The 21636-nt window shown below is 39.5% G+C and overlaps 1 protein-coding gene across 1 annotated transcript in view; it reads left to right on the plus strand.

Moving 5' to 3' along the window:
- The window catches only part of LOC149300889 (rab GTPase-binding effector protein 1-like), a 46899-nt gene extending 29091 nt beyond the window's left edge, over nt 1-17808 (plus strand). Inside the window, exons 6-18 of the mRNA XM_089484552.1 lie at nt 2082-2217; nt 2715-2893; nt 3326-3445; nt 3739-4200; nt 6939-7043; nt 8157-8273; nt 11595-11693; nt 12381-12521; nt 12909-13098; nt 14714-14769; nt 15192-15290; nt 17222-17338; nt 17707-17808. Of these exons, the coding sequence (XP_089340678.1) occupies nt 2082-2217; nt 2715-2893; nt 3326-3445; nt 3739-4200; nt 6939-7043; nt 8157-8273; nt 11595-11693; nt 12381-12521; nt 12909-13098; nt 14714-14769; nt 15192-15290; nt 17222-17338; nt 17707-17808 (1923 nt within the window). The remainder of the gene's footprint in view (nt 1-2081; nt 2218-2714; nt 2894-3325; nt 3446-3738; nt 4201-6938; nt 7044-8156; nt 8274-11594; nt 11694-12380; nt 12522-12908; nt 13099-14713; nt 14770-15191; nt 15291-17221; nt 17339-17706) is intronic.
- Nucleotides 17809-21636: the final 3828 nt, after the last annotated feature.

Raw genomic sequence — 21636 nt, forward strand, 5'->3', positions numbered from 1 at the left:
CTGTCCAAATGCTGTTTCTCCATCAGAGAAAAAAATAGGACTTTAGTTTCGAAAATCTGATCTGTGTTTTGGTCCAAAAAATGGGTTCAGGACTTTCAAGTTGTCCATTTCTTGACGGTTAAAAAATTTACTATTAAACTATCCTATGGTTTGGAAGTGCTCTCTCCTCCATTCTCTATTACGGCCCATTCTACTAGAGCTGTTGCCGCCTCCTGGGCGGAAGCTGCGGCTGCCTCGCCTAACCAGATCTGTAAAACCGCCACAAGGCTAAAAACATCCTGGTGTCTTGCCGCTTGGGAAAGGGGAAAGACAAAATGTATTGCTGTAAATTTCTTTTCCACGACACCAAGTGGCAGCACTTGATTTCCTCTCAAATAAATCAATTTTGTTCTGGACTCTGTGTCTGGATTTTTACTTCTGGGGGGTTTCTGTTGCCAGCGGAATTTATGCCGGAAGGAAGGGGCGGTTTTGTGAGGGAAGTTTACTTAACTTCCGTTTTTCTTTCAGTTTCCTGTCCTGCCCGAAGGAGCAAGGAAGAAACCCAAGGGTATACTGCCCCTTGGTGTCGGGGAAAAGACATTTACGGTAAGAAATTCTGTCTCTTCCGCTACTCTTATAGAAAAGAACTGATAGTTCTGACTTCCGGCTACCGGAGGAAGGTTGTCCCTTATTTTCAACATCAATGGTACCTTTCTACTGGAGACAGAGGAATGCTTTGCCCACGTACAGAAGGATACCAATTCTATTTTTACCAACCTCCAAAACTGTTCTATTTACCAGTCTGCTCTCGTGTCCAGAGTGCTGAAGATAGGCACTTACTCCAGGATATTTTAGTTCAAAAACCAAACAGAGCCTTGCTTCGTATCCTCAACCTGTCTTCAGTAAACACAATGGTAAAAAAGGGAAGACTTCATGGAGTCCCTTTCATCAGTGGCAAATCTTTTAAAAAGAGATTTCATGGGGTCCCTAGATATAAAATGTACGTATTCTTCTTCAGCTCTTTCACAGACAATTTTTAAGATTTGCTGTTCCAAGTGTTCGCTCTATACTCCGTGTTACGAGCTCTTACATTCTGACTTTCATCGGTTCCAAGAGTCTTCACCAGGGCTGGACTGGGAATGAAAAGCAGCCCTGGACGTATTTGGACACCAGCCCCATATTTTATTGCGTGGTCAAGCTTATGTGCCCACATGGCAAGTGAGGGGCATAACTAGAAAACACAGGCCCTTGGTGCGACAATTCCCCCGGGGCACCCCAGCTTCACAAACAACATATCCCACAGTGCCACCTTTGGCCCCAGGCAGCTTGTCTGTACCACCGCTGCCGCCTAAACACGTTTTTTTCAATCTCTGGATGGGTTAGAGACAAACTGTCTTATCTTCCTCCTCCGTTTGGAATTACCGCCCATTCCACAAGAACCATGGCTATTACCTGGGCTGAAAAGGCTTCTCCTGATTCAGATCTGTAGAGACGCCACATGATCACCTCTCCATACGTTCTCTGAGTATTATAGGCTTAATGTCCTTTTCCTCTGAGGAGGCTGCTTTTGGCTGTAAAGTTTTACAGGCAGTGGTGAAGCGTTCTTACCCTAGTTTATCTTGCTTCCTACATCTTATCTGTATGCTGCCGTTTGGCGTCAGGAAATGAAATTATCGGTAAGAAAGAACTGTCTTTCGGTAGAAGGCTGTTGTGTTTATTGCAATGTCTGATTCTCATAAATGCATTTTTGTGTTTCTCATCCCTTTTTTGTCTTTTAAATCTCATGTTTTGTGCCACCATGGTTGGCAGGGAGACATAGTCTACTTACAAAGAATTCTCTTTTCCCTGGTATTACCTTGGTGGCACAGTTCTTCTTCTCCCCTCCCTTTTGTTTTTCAATAATAAACCTTGTCACTTTTTTTGCAGTAGGGCTATTTGTACCTTTTTCTTTGAGTCCTCTCTTCCTATGAGGCAGGAGTCTGTCTCTCGCATGTTGTGCCACTGAGGTAATAGCAGGGAAAAGAGAAGTCTCAATAAGTAGAATCTGTTTCTTGTGATAACTCACACTATTTGTTGATTTACATATTTTGTTTGTTTGCCAGGTTAAAGAGATGAATCATTATCTTGAAGCTGAGAAGTCTTGTCGAACTGATCTAGAAATGTATGTAGCAGTTCTTAATACACAAAAATCTGTACTCCAGGAAGATGCTGAAAAATTGAGGAAAGAACTACATGAAGGTAATTTGTATTGGAATTCATTTAGCACTGACTGTACATGTGAATTATTTCATTGCATCAATATACTATGGTATAATTTGGGTACAAAAAAGGCTGGCCATGCATTTGAGTAGCTGAGGAACCATCAAATATCAAGTATACACCACATTGCTGTTCAGGTATGTGTTATGGTCTAGAAAAAGTAGCCATATTGGAAGATTGGGCTCTATATTCTACTGCTGCTCAATGGGCTGGTTGGAAAGATTAAGGATCTCTTTTTGGAATTGGCCCATTTACCCTGTTTCGCATTACCTCTTCTTCAACATATAACCTGCTGAGGTAGGGGATGGGGATATGACGTCACAACCCAGTGCTTAACATGCATAATGAGCATTACAAGGAAAAACAGTTCTTGTCTAAGGTAACTCATAGGGTTCTGTTGTAGACAAAGTGGTTCTAGGGGCCAGAGAAGCAATGTGATCACAACTTTTAATGGTGTTTCTGTTCTGTTCGTTCAGTTTGCCATCTTCTGGAGGAGGAGAGGCAGCAGCACAACCAGCTGAAACATACATGGCAGAAAGCAAACGACCAGTTCCTGGAGTCTCAGCGACTGATGATGCAGGACATGAAGTGCATGGAATCCGTCTTGACCACGGAGCAACTGCGACAAGTAGAAGAGAGAAAGAGGAAAGACCAGGTTTGAAGGAACATATTTAGAGGGCTGTTTAGTCCTTATTTATTATAAAGTCTCCCCTCCTTATTTTGAGAAGTCAGCTTTGTATCTTGGAAGCTCTTTCAGTTACATGTTTTGTTAACCAGGGTTGTGAGAGGGGATCTTAACTATATCCCCTCTACTGTTTGTGGGGCAATCAGAGCAATCCTCACTGCAGGACGAGAAGAGAGCTCTTTTAGCAGCATGTGCTCTGACATCATCAGGATGCTTCTGCAGCCCATCAGCTCAGTAGATCCAATAGAATTTTCAGATTTAAGATAAAAAATGACCTTGGCTTCTATCAGAGAAGCCAGTGTTTTAGAAGTGTACTGGCTCTTTAATATGCGGCATGAGTACCATAAAATGTAATATGATTAGGTGTATTGGTCGTTTTTCATATTTTTTTAATTTTTGTAGCATGAAGATGAGCAACGAATGAGAAGAAAAGAAAGGAAACAAAGAAGAGGGGCAGAGAATCTGAAATCACTAGGAGTATCCTCCCAGGATGATTCCCTTCCAAACCTGCAAAATAAAGAGGTTGATTTTTGGTTGTGTTGAGTTTGCGTTTGCGTTTATTATAATTCTAAAAAGAGAATGAATTTAAACATAAGGAATGCAAAAAAAATAAGTTTTAGCTGTATTTATTTTGGGAGCTACAATGATGAAATACACAAAAAAGCATCAATGCAAGAATTATTCTTTTGCATAATTAATCAAGAGCCAATACATATAAAAGGCTGCTCTTGAAAGCACAACCATAACTTTGTTTTTCCTTTCTAAACGTATGTATTGCCGTTTCTTCAGCTAATTCAGCTTTTCCTTTTTTTAAGGACTTTTTGAATAGTACGCATGGCTCAATTCATTCCTTAGATGCAGACATAGTCCTGCATGAAGGGGAGTCTTTTAAACAAGAAGACTTATTTAAAGATGGACTTCGAAGGGCTCAGTCAACTGACAGCTTAGGGACTTCTGGGCCATTGCAAGCAAAAACATTGGGATTTAACAACAAAGCAAAATCAGCTGGAAACCTGGAGGAGTCTGATTTTGGGCCGCTGGTTGGAGCAGACTCTACAACTGAGAACTTTGACACTTCTTCCCTTGGATCACTGCAAATGCCAAGTGGATTTATGTTAACCAAAGATCAAGAGAAAGCAATAAAAGCGATGACTCCTGAGCAAGAGGAAACTGCGTCTCTTCTCTCAAGTGTTACACAGAGCACTGAATGTGCATACGTCTCACCTTCTGGCTATCGACTTGTGAGCGAGACAGAGTGGAATTTATTACAGAAAGAGGTGAGCTGGAAATTGTCTCTGGTAGGGTTGTTTTTGCTCACAAAGACAGCATAGTAAACATGAGAATGCAACCCCCTACTATACATTAAAATCATAAAACATTAACGTGTGTATGTATGTACAAATACAGTAGTGCACAAAAGTTTTAGGCATGTGTGGGGGAAAAAACACTGTAACGTAAGAATGCTTTCAAAAATAGACATGTTAGTAGCCTGTTTCTAGGATTTAACAGAAGAAAAATCTTAAATCAAATCAGTATTTGCTATGACTACCCTTGGCTGTCAAAACAGCATCGATCCTTCTAGGTACACTTGCACAGTTTTGTTTCTTAAGGAACTTGGCAGGTAGGTTGTTTCAAACATCTGAGAACTAACTACTGTTCTGTGGATTCTAGCAGCCTCGGTTGTTTCTCTGTTTTTATGTAATCCCAGATCGACTCGATGTTGAGATCAGGGCTCTGTGGGGGCCATACATCACTTCCAGGACCCCCTTGTTGTTCTTTACCCTGAAGATAGTTCTTATTAACTTAACTGTATACTTGGAGTCACTATCCTGCTGCGGCATACCTTTAGAGCCAATTAGATGCCTCCTTGGTGGTATTACATGATGGATAATTATCTGCCGGTATTTCTCAGTATTGAGGAAACCATTAGTTCCGACCAGATCCTCATCTCCATTTGCAGAAATGGAGCCCCTGATTTGCAAGGAACTCACACAATGCTTTACTGTTGCTTGCAACAGGGGACCCAGGGAGTTAATAATAAGAACTGGGCACTGCATCAGACCGAAGGGTGGTAGGGAGTTTATTTAACTTGCAGGCCGGAGGGGGTTAATAAGGGGATCAGATTGGATGAGAGAGAGACTGGGACCGGATCAGACCAAAGGGTGGAAGGGAGTTTATTCTGGAGTTAATGATGGGATGAGAGACTGGGTGGAAGAGAGGGAGTTTAATTTTCAGGCTGACGTGTGGAAGGGTGTTAATGATGGGAATAGGGGGAGTTAATGATGGGATGAGAGAGACTTTGGGCCAGATCAGACCGAGGGCTGCGAGGGAGAGATGGGGAGTTTATTTGTAGACTGGAGGGAGGGGAGTAATGGGGGGTACTGGGGATTTAATGATGGGATGAGAGCGAGACTCCGGACTGCATCAGACCAAAGCGTGGAAGGGAGGAAGTTTATTTTATTTGCAGACCAGAGTGTGTAAGGGGGTTAATGAGGGTCATTGGGGAGTTAATGAAGGCATGAGAGAGAGACTTTGAACCGGATCAGACCGAAGGCTGGGAGGGAGGGATGGGAAGTCTATTTGCAGACCAGAGGGTGGGAGGCGGTTAATGATGGGATGAGCAAAAGACTTGGGTCCAGATCACAGAAAAGGGCAAAGTTTATTTTACTTGCAGACTGGAGAATGGGAGGGATTTAATGATTGGATGAGAGTGAGATACTTTGGATCGGATCAGACCGAATGGAGGGAGGGGGACAGGGAGTTTTATTTGCTGTCCGGAGGGTGGGAGAGGATTAATGAAGGGACTGGGGTAGTTAATGATGGAATAAGAGACTGGGGAACGGATCAGACTGAAGGATGGGGGGGGGGGGTTGATATATACCTTACTTCAGAGGATCCAAGCTGCTGTAAGTAAGACTTTAACTTTACAGCAATAGTGTGTGCTGTATTCAGACCAACAAATCGAACAACCAACTAATCGATAATGAAAATGGTTGACCACCATCCATTTAGTCATTGTTTCAGCCCTGAAGGCCACTTCTGGACAGACTTCTCCAGACAGTAGATGGGTGTACCAGGGTCCCACAGTTGCTGAGCTGATGGCGCTGCTGGACATTATTGAAGGGAAGTTAGCATGGCTTTCATCTGCTACACTGTTTGGTTTTTTGGGGGGGTTTTTTTTGGCCAGTCCCTGCTTTTACAGTCCTTGACATTGCCTGCTTCTTCAAAGGAACTCGGACAGAACATCTAGAACACCCTGTCTGCCTTGACATTTCTGTGGATGGGGGACCTTACTGGTGCAGTATAACTACCCTGTGTCTTGTTGCTGTGCCCAGTCTTGCCATGTTGTATGACTTTTGACATTAAACTGTCTTCAGCAACCTCACCTTGTTACTGGGTTTGTCACCCAGTTTTATTCCTCCTACGCAGCTGTTTCAGTTGACCTACATATTAAATTGGTGATCATTAGCACCTGTTTGGTATAATTATTTAACCATACACCAAACTATATACCCTCACTTTGTGTAAGTTTACCTAGAAGAATTGATATCAACCTGGTACTAGAAACGTCTTTTTATATATAATTATCATTATAATTTTGTGTAGAAACATACATACAAAATACATTTACATAAAACATAAGTTTTTCAAAATCAACCGGATTTCTTTAATTCCATACACCATCACTGTTATAAAAAAGAATGTCCAAGCAATCAGTTGGGCTCTTCTTTTGCCAGTGTGTTTAATCATTTCGGTGTTTTGAATAATCTTGTTTTGAGCCAGGAACTGCATAAGTACAGGAATGTTCATATCTTATTTGGCAATATAGCATATCAATTCTGCAGACCTTTTTGAATATTCTTTTAAAATCTTAGTCTGTGACGCTTCACTAAGAGGGTGTAGTACTCTTTAATCATCTTTAATCCCACTATAACCAACGTAGTACACCTGCCAGTGGATACTCAAGGCAGATTGTACAAAATCTCACCAACCTTGTTGTTTGGCATTTTTTCAGGTACAAAATGCTGGGAATAAGCTGGGCAGACGCTGTGATATGTGCTCAAACTATGAGAAGCAGCTGCAAGGGATCCAGGGCCAGGAGGCAGAAACCAGAGATCAAGTAAGGGCGTTAATCTTCAAACTTTCTGATGTAAACTAGAGGGAGTGTAATCCTATGGCACCTGTGCTGTTACAGCATTTGCCCGTTTCTAGTGTAGATTCAATCTAGTATGGAGCAAAATACATTATATTGTCCATAGTTTTTCTCGTTGACGCTTTGCGAGGATGTTATTCTGCTATCGAAATATCATTTAGAAGAGATTTATTATAATGCTCTGATTAAAGCTTCAGATGACAGGCTGTTGCATTACCTCTGGCAGACCTAGTCCACTGTGGCATAGCTACCGTCAGTACGAAGATATGTGTTGAAATGGGACCCAAATCTCTTGTATTTTCTTATAATCGGTTGCTTTCTCTTGAGACTGCATCAGACCTTATTCTAAAAAGCAGTGCATTGTTTTGTAATACAGGATCCTGTGGGTTTTAAAGCATGCAGACTTAACGTGTTAATAACACAATTATGTTAAGTCTAATTGGTAGACAAAGTATTTCAGAACAGGCTGACTCCTGCAGGCACAAAGGACGTTGACAATGCCAAGGCAGCTTAAAGAAAGAGGAATCAATGCTGCCATCGCCTTTAGCAGGGCCAGGCAAATCCCAGTATAGTTCTTTTATAGGTCCTAATTTGAGTGAGTTATAAGTGTGTTTTGTAGTGAGAGTAAACACTTTTCTCACTAAACTATGTATTATTCAGAATCAACCATTCTTGCAAAAGAATCTTGTGAGGATTGGCTCTTTGCTTTTGACTTCACTATATGTTGTAATGTTTATGCTACTTTATAACTCTTTCATCTTTGGCTCCCTTTATTTAGATTTTAGTCTAATAAAAGAAATGAAAACTAATATTCACCATTAAGAGAGCAATGAGAGAATGCTTATTGTGGTACTAAAAATCCCTGCTTAGTAATTGTGGAGCAAAGTTACGTTGTTGGCATCCACATCCGTATCTGTACAAGAAGGAAAGGTTGCCTTTAATGGTTCAGTTACAGAATTGCTTCCTATTATCACTGCTTTCTGCCTTTACATATACAGTGTCATTTATTGTGTCTTGTTCCGTAATGAAATTGTAGTGTTTGTGACTGGAAGCCAAAGCTGCTGTGGTTGTAATTATCAGGTTAAGAAGCTGCAATTGATGCTCAGGCAAGCAAATGACCAGCTGGAGAAGAGCATGAAAGACAAGCAGGAGTTGGAGGATTACATGAAGCAAAACACAGAGGATACCAGCGCCCAGGTGCGTAATTGTGTGACATTGAGAATATTCATGGTAAAAGTTATGCTTTGTGTGTGCGTGTTTGAAGCCATTAGCCAGCTAAAAGTCAAGGCAATAACTCGCAGAACTGCTTTCTTTTTGATACCTCTTGACATCGCGACAATGAAAAATAAAAGTAGCTATGTTAAGTTTGTCGAAGCGTAAAAAAACCTTTTACTATTGCATTCCACTGCCGGTGTATACGTCTGTGTGGCACTCCTGCTGCTGGCAATCAATTCAATAAACCAAAGGATCGGATCTGTAGCACTGTTGGTAAAGACAGACGAGGATTGCTTAACTTTTATTACCTTTTACAGACAAACAGCAGTTGTGACTCCATGTTCAGTTTTACTGCCTGCTATTATTGATCCGAAATGCAGTGTAGGCTACAGATTCGCTTTAGGAGTCTTTTGTAAATTACAGCTAACACCTTTTTGTAATTCCTGTAAGGGGAACTCCCACCATGTTTTACTTTTCTTACTAGTATTAGGTTAACAATAACTTTCAAAAAAATATTTTTATGCGCTTTAGATTAGTTTTCTTAGCCCTGTCTACTAGGCAAACGCTGATTAACATTACAATGGTTCATTCATCCAGCCCTACACTCTGCTTCCCTCCATAGACTTTCATTAGTCAATCAGCTAAGCATGGGGTTTGAACAGAGACGCTTGTGTTATCACATTACAACTATGGCAGCCTCTGTGCGGTTAAAGAAAGTTTATTGCAACAAACTGTTTGTTAATGCTAACATATGTTACCGTGTACACGGCATCGACACGTTTGGTTTGGTCCAATGAGCCAGCCAAAAAAATGTAGGAGGTGTTTTTTTCCCAACGATACTAACACACACAGTAACATAGTTATTTACGCGCACACATGGTAACATAGTTATTTACACGCACACATTAACATACTTAAATGCACAGGGGCACCCGCCGCACCAGTGGTTTCAATGGAGCAGGTGAAGTGCTGATGACAGCACTCCCCAAAACCCTATGTGCCTGGTCGCCATGGTGACCTGGCGCCTGGGGTTTTGTCAGACCCCTGACTATATATGGCATTGTATTTTATGCTTAACCACTTAATGACAATTGCCGGTTCTGGCACGGCACGGAAAACAAGTCGATTATGAGAAATGACGTGCCAGAACCGGCACGCCTTTAAACGGGTGCAGAAAGCGATCTACGTTCGCTTTCTGCACCCAAACGGCGTTGCTGTAATGCCTCGACCTCGAGGCATTCAGCAACGCCACGATCGGCACCAGGGGCCATGTCTGGCCCCTCCCCATACATTGTATGGCGGCGATCGCCTCCTAAAAGCTTTTAAAACGGGCGTCCAACGATCACCTCCTAAACTTAAATGGTGTCGCTGGAATGCCTTGATCAGGAGGCATCCAGCGACACCAAACACTTACCTTTGGATGGACTGTGACCGCTCCGGTGATCTTCGCCATCTGCAAGATGGCGGCGGCCCGGGAAAAAAAACAAAGGTGAAGAAAAGTTCGCTAGACAGTCTCCTGACCCTCTAGAGAACTCTGGCTCCACTTGCAGGTTGAATACAGGTACTGCATTCAACCATGCAAGTCAATGAGCCCAGCTTTCTAATCAGTGTGATTAGTAAAAATAAATAAAAAAATAAAATAAAATTAATAATAATTAGAAAAAAATAGTAAAAAAAACAGTAAAATGTAAAAATTTCCCACTGATGTCACTATCAGGGGAACCTTCAAGTTGAAAAAAATTTGACTTTTTTTTTTAAAAAAAGGCAAAAAACAAAAAAACAAAAACAAACAAAAAAAACAAAAAATATATATATATATATAAAAAATATATTTTTGTGAGCAAGTCCTAAAATTAGCACATTAGCTTAAAACAATTCTCGCATGGAAAGAGTTAAAATACTGGCATATTAAATGCCCATGGGGTGTCTACTTTAAAAAAATGTATGATTTGATGGGGTAAATTGAATTGGCTGGGTTCAACAATGTCCCAAATAACAGGGGGGGAAGGATGGCCACACATCTAATTTCCAATTAGAAAAATGCACACGTACCAAATGTGGCCTTTTAGTTCCCCCCAAAAATGACAAACCCATGCATGTGGGGTATCACTGCGCTCAGGAGATGTTGCTGAACACATATTGGGGTGTCATGTGACAGCGGCATAAACCAGGAGCTGTAAATTCATACATAAAGTAGGTGTGTGGGGGAAAAATACACACAAAAAAATACTACTGCAAACTTTGAAAAAATTCTGGTGGTAAAATGTGTGAATGCAAAGAGTTAAAATACCAGCATTTAAAATTACCCTGGGGTTTCTAGTTTTCAAAAATATATGGCTTTATTGGCCACACTGAAATGGCCCGGCTCAAAGATGTACCAAATAGGGCATGGGCAGTGGATCCCCAAATGCCAAAGTTCAACATTGAAAAATGCGCATGCCCCAAATGTGGCCCTTTTGCCCCCAAACAGCCAGGCAAAATCATTCATGTGAGGTATCGCTGTACTCAGGAGATGTTGCTAAACACATATTGGGGTGTTTTATGATAGTGACATATACCAGAACCTGTTTATTCATACCTAAAGTAAAATGTGTGTGAAAAAACAAATGCAAAAAAAATAATTACCATAAAGTTTGACAAAGGCTGATGGTAGAATTAGTGCTTGAAAAGGGTTAAAATACTAGCATTTGGAATACCCTGGGCTGTCTAGTTTTCAAAAATATATGACTTGATGGGGTAAATTGCATTGGCCGGCTTCAAAGATACCCGAAATGGCACATGGGGGAAAGAATTACCAGATTTGGAAAAAATGGCTTTGAAATAGCAAAACGCTACCTGTACTTATTGCCCCATAATGTGTAGAAAAAAGCAAAAAAACATAAAAACATTGGGTATTTCTAAACTCAGGACAAATAGTAGAATCTATTTAGCAGGTTTTTTCATTACCTTTTATAGATGAGTAAAAGATTTTTCAACTAAAAGTTAGAAACAGTCATTTTTTTTCTAAATTTTTCACCATATTTTATACTTTTTTTAATAGTAAATAATATGATACAATCAAAACAATGTCATCTAAAGAAAGCCCTTCTTGTCCTGAAAAAAACCAATATATAATGTGTGTGGGTTCAGTAAACGGGAAAGAAGAAAATTACAGCTAAACACGAGCAGCTCAGAAATGTTAAAACGGCCATTGTCACGAAGGGTACAAAAAGTAAAATCAGCCTTTGTCACGAAGGGGTTAAAGAGTTGTAGTTGTGTTTTAATAACATTTGAAACCAGTGTTTTGTGTGTGTGTCCTTCCAGATATCTACTCTTGTGTTTAGAGCTCAGGAGTCTGAAACACAGCTCAGTGAATTGCAACAGGCCTTCTCGGTGGCAAAAAGAAGTGTTCAGGAACAAATGGTAATTCTTCCACCGAAAACGTGTTCATGTTTGTCTCCTTTTTCGTGTCAACTACAACACAGCGACATGCTGACTTTTTTTTTTCTCCTCCTGACCATTCACTCTCCCTTCTTACTTACCGAAATAAAATGGAATTGCATCATGGATGCGGCCCATTTCCCAAAACTTTGGTTATCCCATCTTTTCCCCTGTCCGCAATTCCTGATATCCCAGTGTATGGCTCAATTAAAACAATGGCACTCAAGGGGTAAAAACCACCTTCCATACTAATCCTTTTTGTACCGAGCGCCGCCTTTTTGAATATATACAATGCAAAAAGATATAATATTTTAAGCAACTTGGCCTTATAATGATTAAAATCAATCACAAGCGTAAATTATGTTCAGGGATAAGAAGAATGTGTAATGGTATGAACACTCTCTATTCATATTTTAGTTATATGCTTGTTATCCTACCCGTAATATTAGAAGCTAGCTTTTGTTGATATCCATCAACAAATGAGTAAACGTGTGAGACTCGGGTATTTTTGTCACATACTCCTTGTACGGTTTGTTTTATATAAGCCGAGTTGCCACTGTTTGGTTCTTGCAATTCTATTGACCTTGAGTAGTGTGCAGCCTAGAATATATTTATGAAATATGCCCAAGTAAACACAAATGTTTTTTCATGGTTTAAATATATTCTAAGGCGGTATTAATGCAGTCTCGGGAGCAAGTATCTGAAGAACTAATCCGATTACAGAAGGATAATGAGAGTCTACAAGGAAAGCATGGGCTACATGTTTCTCTTCAGCAGGCTGAGAATTTTATTTTACCAGAAACAGTCGAGGTAACTTTTTTTTTTTTCTTTTTTTTTTTTTCCTTGTGCACGATCAGGGGTTGGGGGCTAGCACGTGATTCTTTGTGCGGAGGGGACATTCAAGTTGTCATTGTGAAAAAGGGAAATGTATCAAGCCTGCTTATTGCAGCATAATTCCTTTGGCACAAGATTGTGTAGGAGAGCTTGATGTCTATGTACTACAGCGCAGAACAGTCCAGTGCAGTGGCCCCATCACTAATGTCTACAAAATATTTGCAGCGTTTGTGGTAATCTATAGATTGTACCAATTTCAGTGGCCATGGAAATTCTCTTTGCGTTAGATAATGAACATAAATGAAGGTGAAACAAACATCTTCACCCACATGGTGATATTTTTGGCCTCCTGATTCAATTTAGGATCTCCATGAACTGGTGCTAAAGTACCGTGAACATATAGTAAGTGTTCGGACTGCGGCGGACCATCTTGAAGAGAAGCTGAAGGCAGAAATCCTTTTCTTAAAAGAACAGATCCAAGCGGAGCAGTGTCAAAAAGAGAATATTGAAGAAACGCTTCAGATTGAGATTGAGAATTGCAAAGCGGAAATTGGTAAGCATACTAATAGGTAGTATTACAATGTCTATTATAATAAATTGTCCCATGAAGCATGTGCTTATTAACCCTCCTGTATCTTTAGCTGTGTGTGTCTATGTATAACAAGTATGGTCTTGAATTATAAATGTAATTGCTATCTAAATATTGATTTCTATGTGCTATGTAAGATCTTTTTATATTCCTTTCTTACACATATATTTCTGTTTTGTTCTCTTATGTGTATTCTGTCCCTTTTCTTTTCCCCTCTCTCTCTGCTCGATATGCAGACATCATAGAAGGTAGGAGTTATCTTTGCACTGGCGTGTGTATAATATTTGGGGTCCTGTTAGCATTACCTCTTGGTAGTCAGATTTTTCAGATCCTGTTATTAAAAATGTATTGCGTAAACCTCACAAAAGAATGCCGACATATATATGCAGTTGGGCACCTGTACTTAACATATTGGGCAACACTTAGCAAATATTGTTTAAGCTGATGGATGTCACAATTAAAAAAAAATTTACTATTGTTGTGTTCCATGTAGCTCTCCTGTCTGAACTGCAACTCCCATAAGTCTTAAAGGGACAAACTGGGGCATTAAAAGCTTGCGAGCAGGGCTCTCTCCACCTAATGTATCGGTTTGTCTGTCTGTCTGTCAATTCTCATCTTGTCATACCTTGAATATATGTATTGTATTAAGCGCTGCGTAAACTGTTGGCGCTATATAAATAAAAGATAATAATAATAATAACTGTGGTTGTAGTTTCACAATAGCTGGAAAGCTGCCTTTTTCATACGCATACTATGTCAAGTAACGCTGTACTGTAGGCAGTAGGGGTTTGTATTTTTTTATGCTAGTTTTGTGCGTGTTCGCTTGTCTTGTATGCTTCCTGACAATCGTGCTTTGTGAGTAATTAGGATCTTTACTCTGCAGAGTATCATACCTTTGATTGCAGATGTTTGTGATTTAATTATCTTGTAGTGAAATTAGAAACAGACTTACTTTAAAACATTAGAAGAAATGGAGTGTTAAATCTGTCCATACATCATTAAAAAATCATCCTATGTATTTGCAGTTGTTCTCACTGTCCTTTTAGAAAACTTATGCGTTTTGTGTCTGTGCGTGAAATAAATAAATGTACTGTACTCACAATATGAAAGCATATTTCCCAAAGAAAATGCTTGACAGTCATTGTTACTATTACGGTTGGACTGGTATATTTAAAAAGAGCAGATCTTTTTTTCCTGTTGGCTCACCAGGAATTGTGTACAATACAAACTGAAGCCACATGAGTATGATCAAGCTTTATGTATGATTAGGGTTGTTCACATTGATTGAGAGCCTATTTACTCTTGCTGCACGTAATTTATATATTGCTCTTAAGCGTTGTTACCCCCAAAGTAGTTTGTGTACTAAATTCATTGTTGCTGTATTTTCAACTAAATAGTCAAGTAGTCAAGTGCATTTTTTTATTTCTAATTTATTTTCTTAGTTGTGGTGTTACAATTATCTGTGTATATGTGTGTGTGTGTGTGTGTATGTGTATATATATATATATATATATATATATATATATATATATATATATATATATATATATATATATAATATAATATTTATTTTTTACAGCATCAATTTCAAGTTTAAAAATGGAACTGGACAGGGTAAAGGCAGAAAAAGAACAGGTAAGCTTAAATATTACTTTTTTTTTGTTGTTGTATAATATGTCTCTTGACACGTTGCCATTCCTTCCTTTTAAAGGAACATTCTAGTTCCCCATTGTGTGGATACTATTTTACAAGCACATTTCCATACTTAGGGACCCAAACACAATACACAGGTAGACAGGTCTTCTACATGATTGGAGCCTACAAGTTCATTTCCTGAATAAAGCCATTGCCTGAAATGCATTGTGAGCACCTTAGTTATTTCTTTGATCCCATATTGTCTTGGTGGTGTAGTAGATGAAGGCGATTGAAGACTCTGTGTCTAATGGCTGATGTTCATGTTTTTTTAGGTGGCTTTCTAGTTGCTATGTCAGTTACTATGCCAGCTGACATAAAATAGCGATGAGAGAATAAAATTCCAATATTTTTTTGTTACACAGTTAGAGGCAACTTTGCAAGAAAAAACACAGGAACTTCAATCAGTCTTGGCACTCAAGAACTCTCTTGAAGATCAGCTTAGGAAAGAGACTGCAAGCAAGGCAAGTACACAGGCTTGTTAAAATGATGGCATTCTTATTTTGGAGAGCTCATGCAGATGCAGAAAAGTGAAATATCTTTGAGTGAGAAAGTGGTAATATATGGAATAGACTTTATGTTAAATGTAATTATTCGACCCACCTGTTAATCTTAACATGTATCCTGAATTATTAAAACTGATGGTTATAAAACACTATAGCCATCGTATGTGCATTAATCCATATGATATCTTGCGTGGTCCTTTACATTTTAGTGTGGTCCATTTTGCAAATGCTTTGGGGGTTCTACACAATCCCCCAAGGGCATTTTTCTTTCTTCCACATGTCAGCTAAGTGCCCTACAGTAGATGCACAGGACCAAATGAATCTCACAGTATTTAATGTACTCACCACCAGTCACCTCCATCGCTTGCTCTGTTGAATGATGCATGAAGGGGTCTGTTTAGACCCAGGGCTCTTAACCTGTGTGGTACACCCCCCCCCTTCATTTATAAACAGGAGAGCCTCAGCAGGGTCTTTCTAGACTCTGGGTTCTCCCAACACTCCCCTGCTGGCTGGTCGCAAGTATTGCAATCAGCAATGCAGGACTATGGAGCCCCGATTGCAGTGTGATCAGCACAAACAAATTAGGAGGAGAAATTGTTTCTCCAGCTTCCAAAAAATGTAAAATATAAATTAAGGGAAAGAAAGGGAATTATAAATGCAATAAAAAAAAAAAAAAAAAATACATTGATTAGGGACAGTGCAAAAATGAAAACAAAAAATTCAAAATAATAAAATACAATTTTTTTTTTCCTAAAAATATTAGCCCTTCCACTATAAAGAAAAAAATATGTATAACAACAAAAATCGGTACTCCCAAATCCCAAAAGCCGTTATGTATTAAAAGTAAATTTGTAATATGTAAAGCATGGCTGTGACTAGGGCTGAAACAACTAATCGATAAAATCGATAATGAAAATCGTTGACAACCATTTTCATTATCGATTAGTCGAATCGATTTATAAAGTTGTGTTTTTTTGTTTGTTTTTTTTTCAGAGCAAATGCTCTGAAAAACTCCTCTCCTTATATAATCCGACCTGGGAGGGGGCAGAGTGGTGTATGGGGGTATAATGAATTTCAGGGTGGTACAGGGCATTTATGGGAGGCGGAGTAGCATATCAGGGTACACAGTGGCATAAAGGAAGGTATAAGGCATATCAGGGGGCACAGTGGAATATAGGGTGTATAAGGCATATCAGGGGGGCATAAGACATATCTGGGGGTAAAAGGTATATCAGGGGGCTCAGTTGCATATCACTGGCATATAAGGAGTATAAGGCATATTGGGGGCACAGTGGAATCTCTGGCATGTAGGAGGTATAAGGCATATCTGGGGGCAGAGTGGCAAGCTGGGGGTCAGATGTGCATAACTGGGGGCAGTTTGGTAAATAAAAAAAATTATAAACAAGGCTTTATTCTCAGTTTTATTAAATATGAAAACATATGAATTAATATTTACTAATAACTTTGTATTAAAACCTAGTTTGAGAAACACTGTTTGGGTTCTTGTAGCTTTTATTATGTCAGTAAAATAAGAAGGTGAATAGAGAGAGGCCATTGCGATAAAGAGATGAAAGTGTGAATTGTACGTTTTTTATTACATTATTTTAAATTTAAAAAAAAATTGCAATTTTTTTTTTTTTTTATCCGATTAATTGAAAAAATAATCGGCCAGCTAATCGATTATTAAAATAATCGTTAGTTGCAGCCCTAGCTGTGACCCCCTGGAACATTAAAAAATATATATGTATTTGGGGTATCAGGAGATGTGGCTGAACATAAATCGGACCATTGATCGGCTGAGGCACTTTACAGAACAAGAACATGAACGCACGATTGCAAAATCTTTGTTTATGGTGTTAATAAAATTGGAATAAACCACTTCTTTTCAGGCAAGTTTAGAGCAGCTTTATTTTGAAGAAAAGGACAAAGCTCAGCGGCTACAGACCGAGCTGGACGTGAGTGAGCAAGTACAGAGAGACTTTGTAAAGCTGTCTCAGACCCTGCAGGTAAACGAACAGCCTAAGTCAGTATCATACATGTATTAACACTTTAGTTCTGGTTAATAATTTTGTCTTTATAATCTAAATAAACTAATTACTACAGAAGTTCAGTTTAGGAACTGCCTATAGCATTATTGTAGAACGTTCAGGTCCGTGAGTCTGTGCATTCCTTGGTATTGTAGATGTTAGCCGAGAAGCCCAAGACACTCTATGTATGAACACTCAACACAGTTATTGGTCAATATGACTGTTTATACAATATGTGCTGATTACTCGTTAGATAAAGTGCACATATTTCTGCTCCTGGATATTTGTGTTGGTAAGTACTTTTTGATGAAAATGTATTTCACCCTACATTTCCTGCTTCCTCGTAGGTGCAGTTGGAACGGATTCGGCAGACTGAGACTTTAGAGGCAATTCGTGCGATCATAAATGATACAAACCTGACTGACATTAACCAGCTTCCTGAGACATGACCCCTCTCTGATCATAACACAGGGACTTGAGGCTGCAAATGAGTTTTTTTTGTTTTGTAAAGGAAAAACTCGGGTTTCTAGTAACATTAATAATTATTTAACTCCTATTCGAGATCAGAGGGCGGAGGATATGTGTAAAGGAGCAGTCAATGAGAACACTTTATAAGGGAAAAAAAAATTCTTTGTAGGTAGACGGGTCATGCAAAGAAACAAGTATCATATATGTTGGGAACACTAACAAAACACATTGTGTCTTTCTAAAAGGAGTTTTGTCTCAAATTAAAAACAAAACAAAAGTTTTACAGGTAGAAAGCACGCAGCATGAAATGGTACTAGGTAAGGAGTTAGTTAAAACTTTTATCTTAAACCGTCCATCTGTTAACATGGCAAAAGAGGCTTTATTTTATGTTTTGGCAAACTGAATTCATTTTAGAAGCCCTAATATTCGCTGTACTCTGAGGCAGACTTATTTATATAATGTTTATAGAGACACCAGTATAACACGCTTCCCATTGCATGCGATACATTTCAGAAGATCCCCTCCCCCTCCGTCAGTTTTTTGCCTTTGAGATAAATGTGTATGTTCCCTCTGTAACATTCGGCTTTTGCCCCGAGAAAGTATTTTACGTCTCTGGATTTATCAACCATTAATAAACTTGTGCAAAGTAGGTCCATGGTCGAAGAGGTGCCGCTAAGCTACAGTGGGACAAGGGATCTAGGTGGTTCAGTGAGCTATTCACATGGATAGAAACTCCTAGGTCATGGACAGCTCACGTTTGCTTAAGACATCATATGTTGTACAAATAAACATATATAACATTTGCAAAGTTTGTTAATTTGTGATATAATTACATTGATTTAATGTCCCTTGAATTTCCTTTGAAAAATGTCAAGTTTTTTTAATGTTTCCTGTGGTTTGGCTTAACAATACTGCTACTGAATGATTTCACTTAAACTCTAGTTGGCACAGGTTTCTTGGAGACAACAGATGTTCATCTTTAAGCCTGTGGGTTAAGCTATGCAGGCTATAAGACACCTGAAAAAAAACAAAACACACACACTCACACTCGAGCAGTCCCCATTGGGTAGCGTGTGTGGCAGACAGATGTAGCCTTAGAACGTTTAACCTGCAACCATTGTGCAAAATGTAAAAGAGGAATGTTTTTAAAATGTATTTGGCCTCTGATTATCAGCATGCTTTTGCCACTGAATGATATTAGATCTTCAAGCAAAACCTAGTATTAAATAAAACGGAAACAGAGTGAAGCTGCAACATTTATTGTTTTAAAACCCAATGCCCCGTGAAAAGTAACCTCTTTTATAAGCAATAACTGCAGGCAGTGCTTCTTGTATTTATTGCTCGGTCTCCCTCAATGGGGTTTAGGACTCAACTAAAATGTGTTCTTTGACCATTCTGAAGATGCTTTAGTTCATCATTAATCAGCTATACTTTAGCAGATGGGTGGACTGGCATTCTTCTGTAGACCGTTTCTGATATAATGCACTTATGTTTCCTTTCATTATGGGAAAAGTTAAGATGATGCAGAGCATCCCTAAACCAGGACATAGCTAACAACACATCTAACCATTAGTAGGTAGTTCTTAATTTGGAATACAGAACAGCAGTTTATATGTGTAATTACCTAGCACGTCAAACAAATAAAGCAAGCACTAATCATTTATTCTCCCAGACTCCTATTGTATTTTGCTCAAAAGCTACCATCTTTTATAAAGCTCACAGGCACCCCCAAAGAATGTATTTGCATAAATAAAAAAAAATGATCCCAACCTATGCATATAGAGATGTAGGACTGTCCTCAACAAAAAATGAAGATCATTCCACCCCCCAAAAAAAAAAACCTTTGACCTCACAATGAGGTCTTTTTCAAGAACTTTTGGAACTCTTGAGTGCCTGGAGCCTTTATTTACCTACTGGGGAACTGACCCTTCCTGGCACAGTTAAGCACCTGGGTTCCCTTGGAGTGTGCAGATTCCTCATTCTGGTTATACCTTAATTAATGAGACACAAAAGAAAACAGATCACTCTCGAAAGGCTGGGTATCCACAATTGTATATTGTAATACACCTGTGCAAACTTGTTACATGTGATCATACGAATCTCTGATAATGAGGGAAAGCTGCGGAAAACGAATCGCAAAAGTGCCAACATTTCGTTAGGATTTGCCTGTTTGTTGCCACGTATAGCCGCCACTATTAGTCTGGTTTTGTGCTTCTTGATGAGGTAAAATGGGAAGGGGTTGTGTGTAGGAGGGTGCATATCAATGACTGATATGTAGAACTAGCCAACAAAACGAGAGGTGGTCTCATTGATGGTTATGGCTGTGATTGATGGGTCCAACAATCTGGGAGTGCCCCCCCCCCCCCCCCCCCCCCCAATCAGCATTTGCAAGGGGAAGGGACAAGCATTAGATCTGTGCGTGCGGACACTGTTTCAACTTTTCAGTAGCAGCAGGGATGAGAGTTGGAGTGTGAGTTAATTAATAAAGTACCGTAATAGCTCAAATATAAGACAAGGTTTTTCAATAATATCTTGTATTTGAGGTTGTCTTATAATCTGACCTCAGAGGTCTGACTATCAGACTAAGATCCAGATCCCCAGCACCGCCGCAGGGGACCTGGATACTCTTTTCTCATTTGACTGTGCTTGCACAGTGGGTTTTAGTGGTTTATTAAATGCAATTCTGTTCCTGTGTGTATTTGATTAAGACAGTTGTCCATTTACGCTACCAGCCAAACCTTTTAATTTGTGGACAAATTTTTATCAGTCTTATTATATCGTATATTTTTCTACATTGATTAATATTGGTTACACAAGCAGGGATTATAATGTATAATAAATAATATTGGGGAAGTCCTCCAAGGGGCTGCCTGCATGTGCCAGTGCCTGCCTGTCTGCCTAGTGCCCTACTGCTGCACATCCTCTCACTTTTTTTACTCTGGGGGATAAATTCTTGGGGGGGGGGTTCCTCTAATATGAAAATATGAGGGGTCAGTCTTGTGGCTGGATGTGTCTGTCGGTCCAGGCCTGCCCTGCACCTCAATGCCCTGCCTTACTTTGGGGAATCGCTTATTTTTTCTAATATGGGATATCGGACTTGGGGCTGGATGTGACTGCCTGTGTGTGTCCTGTCCTGCCCTGTGGCACAATGCCCTTCCTTTGTCTGGTTGATCAATTGTTCTGGTTTCTAATATGAGGGAGGGGGGTTAGTCTTTCTTTTCTGCATGTCTTGTGCCTTTTTCTGCATCTCAATTTCCTTCCTTACTCTGATGGATAATTTTTTTTCTAATTTTGGAGAAAATTCATTGTTCTGTATGGGGGGTCTGGATATTTGCCACCTACTCCCAGTGCCCTGCCGCCGCCGCCATATCACCTTCCTTACTCTGAGGGATCAATTAATCAAACTGGTCCAATTGTTGGAGAAATTGAGTCCCATAGCACTCTGCTGGGTGTGTGTATCTTGTGGTGCAGTAATGCTGGTCCTGCAGTGTAAAACAGTATGGATCTTTTGTTTGAGATGGTGCTGCTGTAGGTGAAAGGTGAGTCCTGACGTTGTCGGGGACCTTCCCCGTTGGGAGTGCTGGAAAACAAAACTTGTTGCCTGAAAACAAAGGGGGCATAAACTAAACGAAAATGTAATCTGAATTTATTTTGCTGGCGGTGCACAAGTCTGTTAGATAATAGTTTGATAAATACACATTTTTTACACACAATCACTCCTTTACATCAGAATCTTCTTCAAAGCGATGTGCACATTGTTTTTGGCATGCATCTGCCATCAGATTTGTAGGGTATTGAGAAATGTTGCC

The sequence above is a fragment of the Sceloporus occidentalis genome, unplaced genomic scaffold, assembly GCF_023333645.1.
Source record: "Sceloporus occidentalis isolate IW3139 unplaced genomic scaffold, rSceOcc1.0.p SCAF_22, whole genome shotgun sequence".
Lineage (NCBI taxonomy): Eukaryota > Metazoa > Chordata > Lepidosauria > Squamata > Phrynosomatidae > Sceloporus > Sceloporus occidentalis.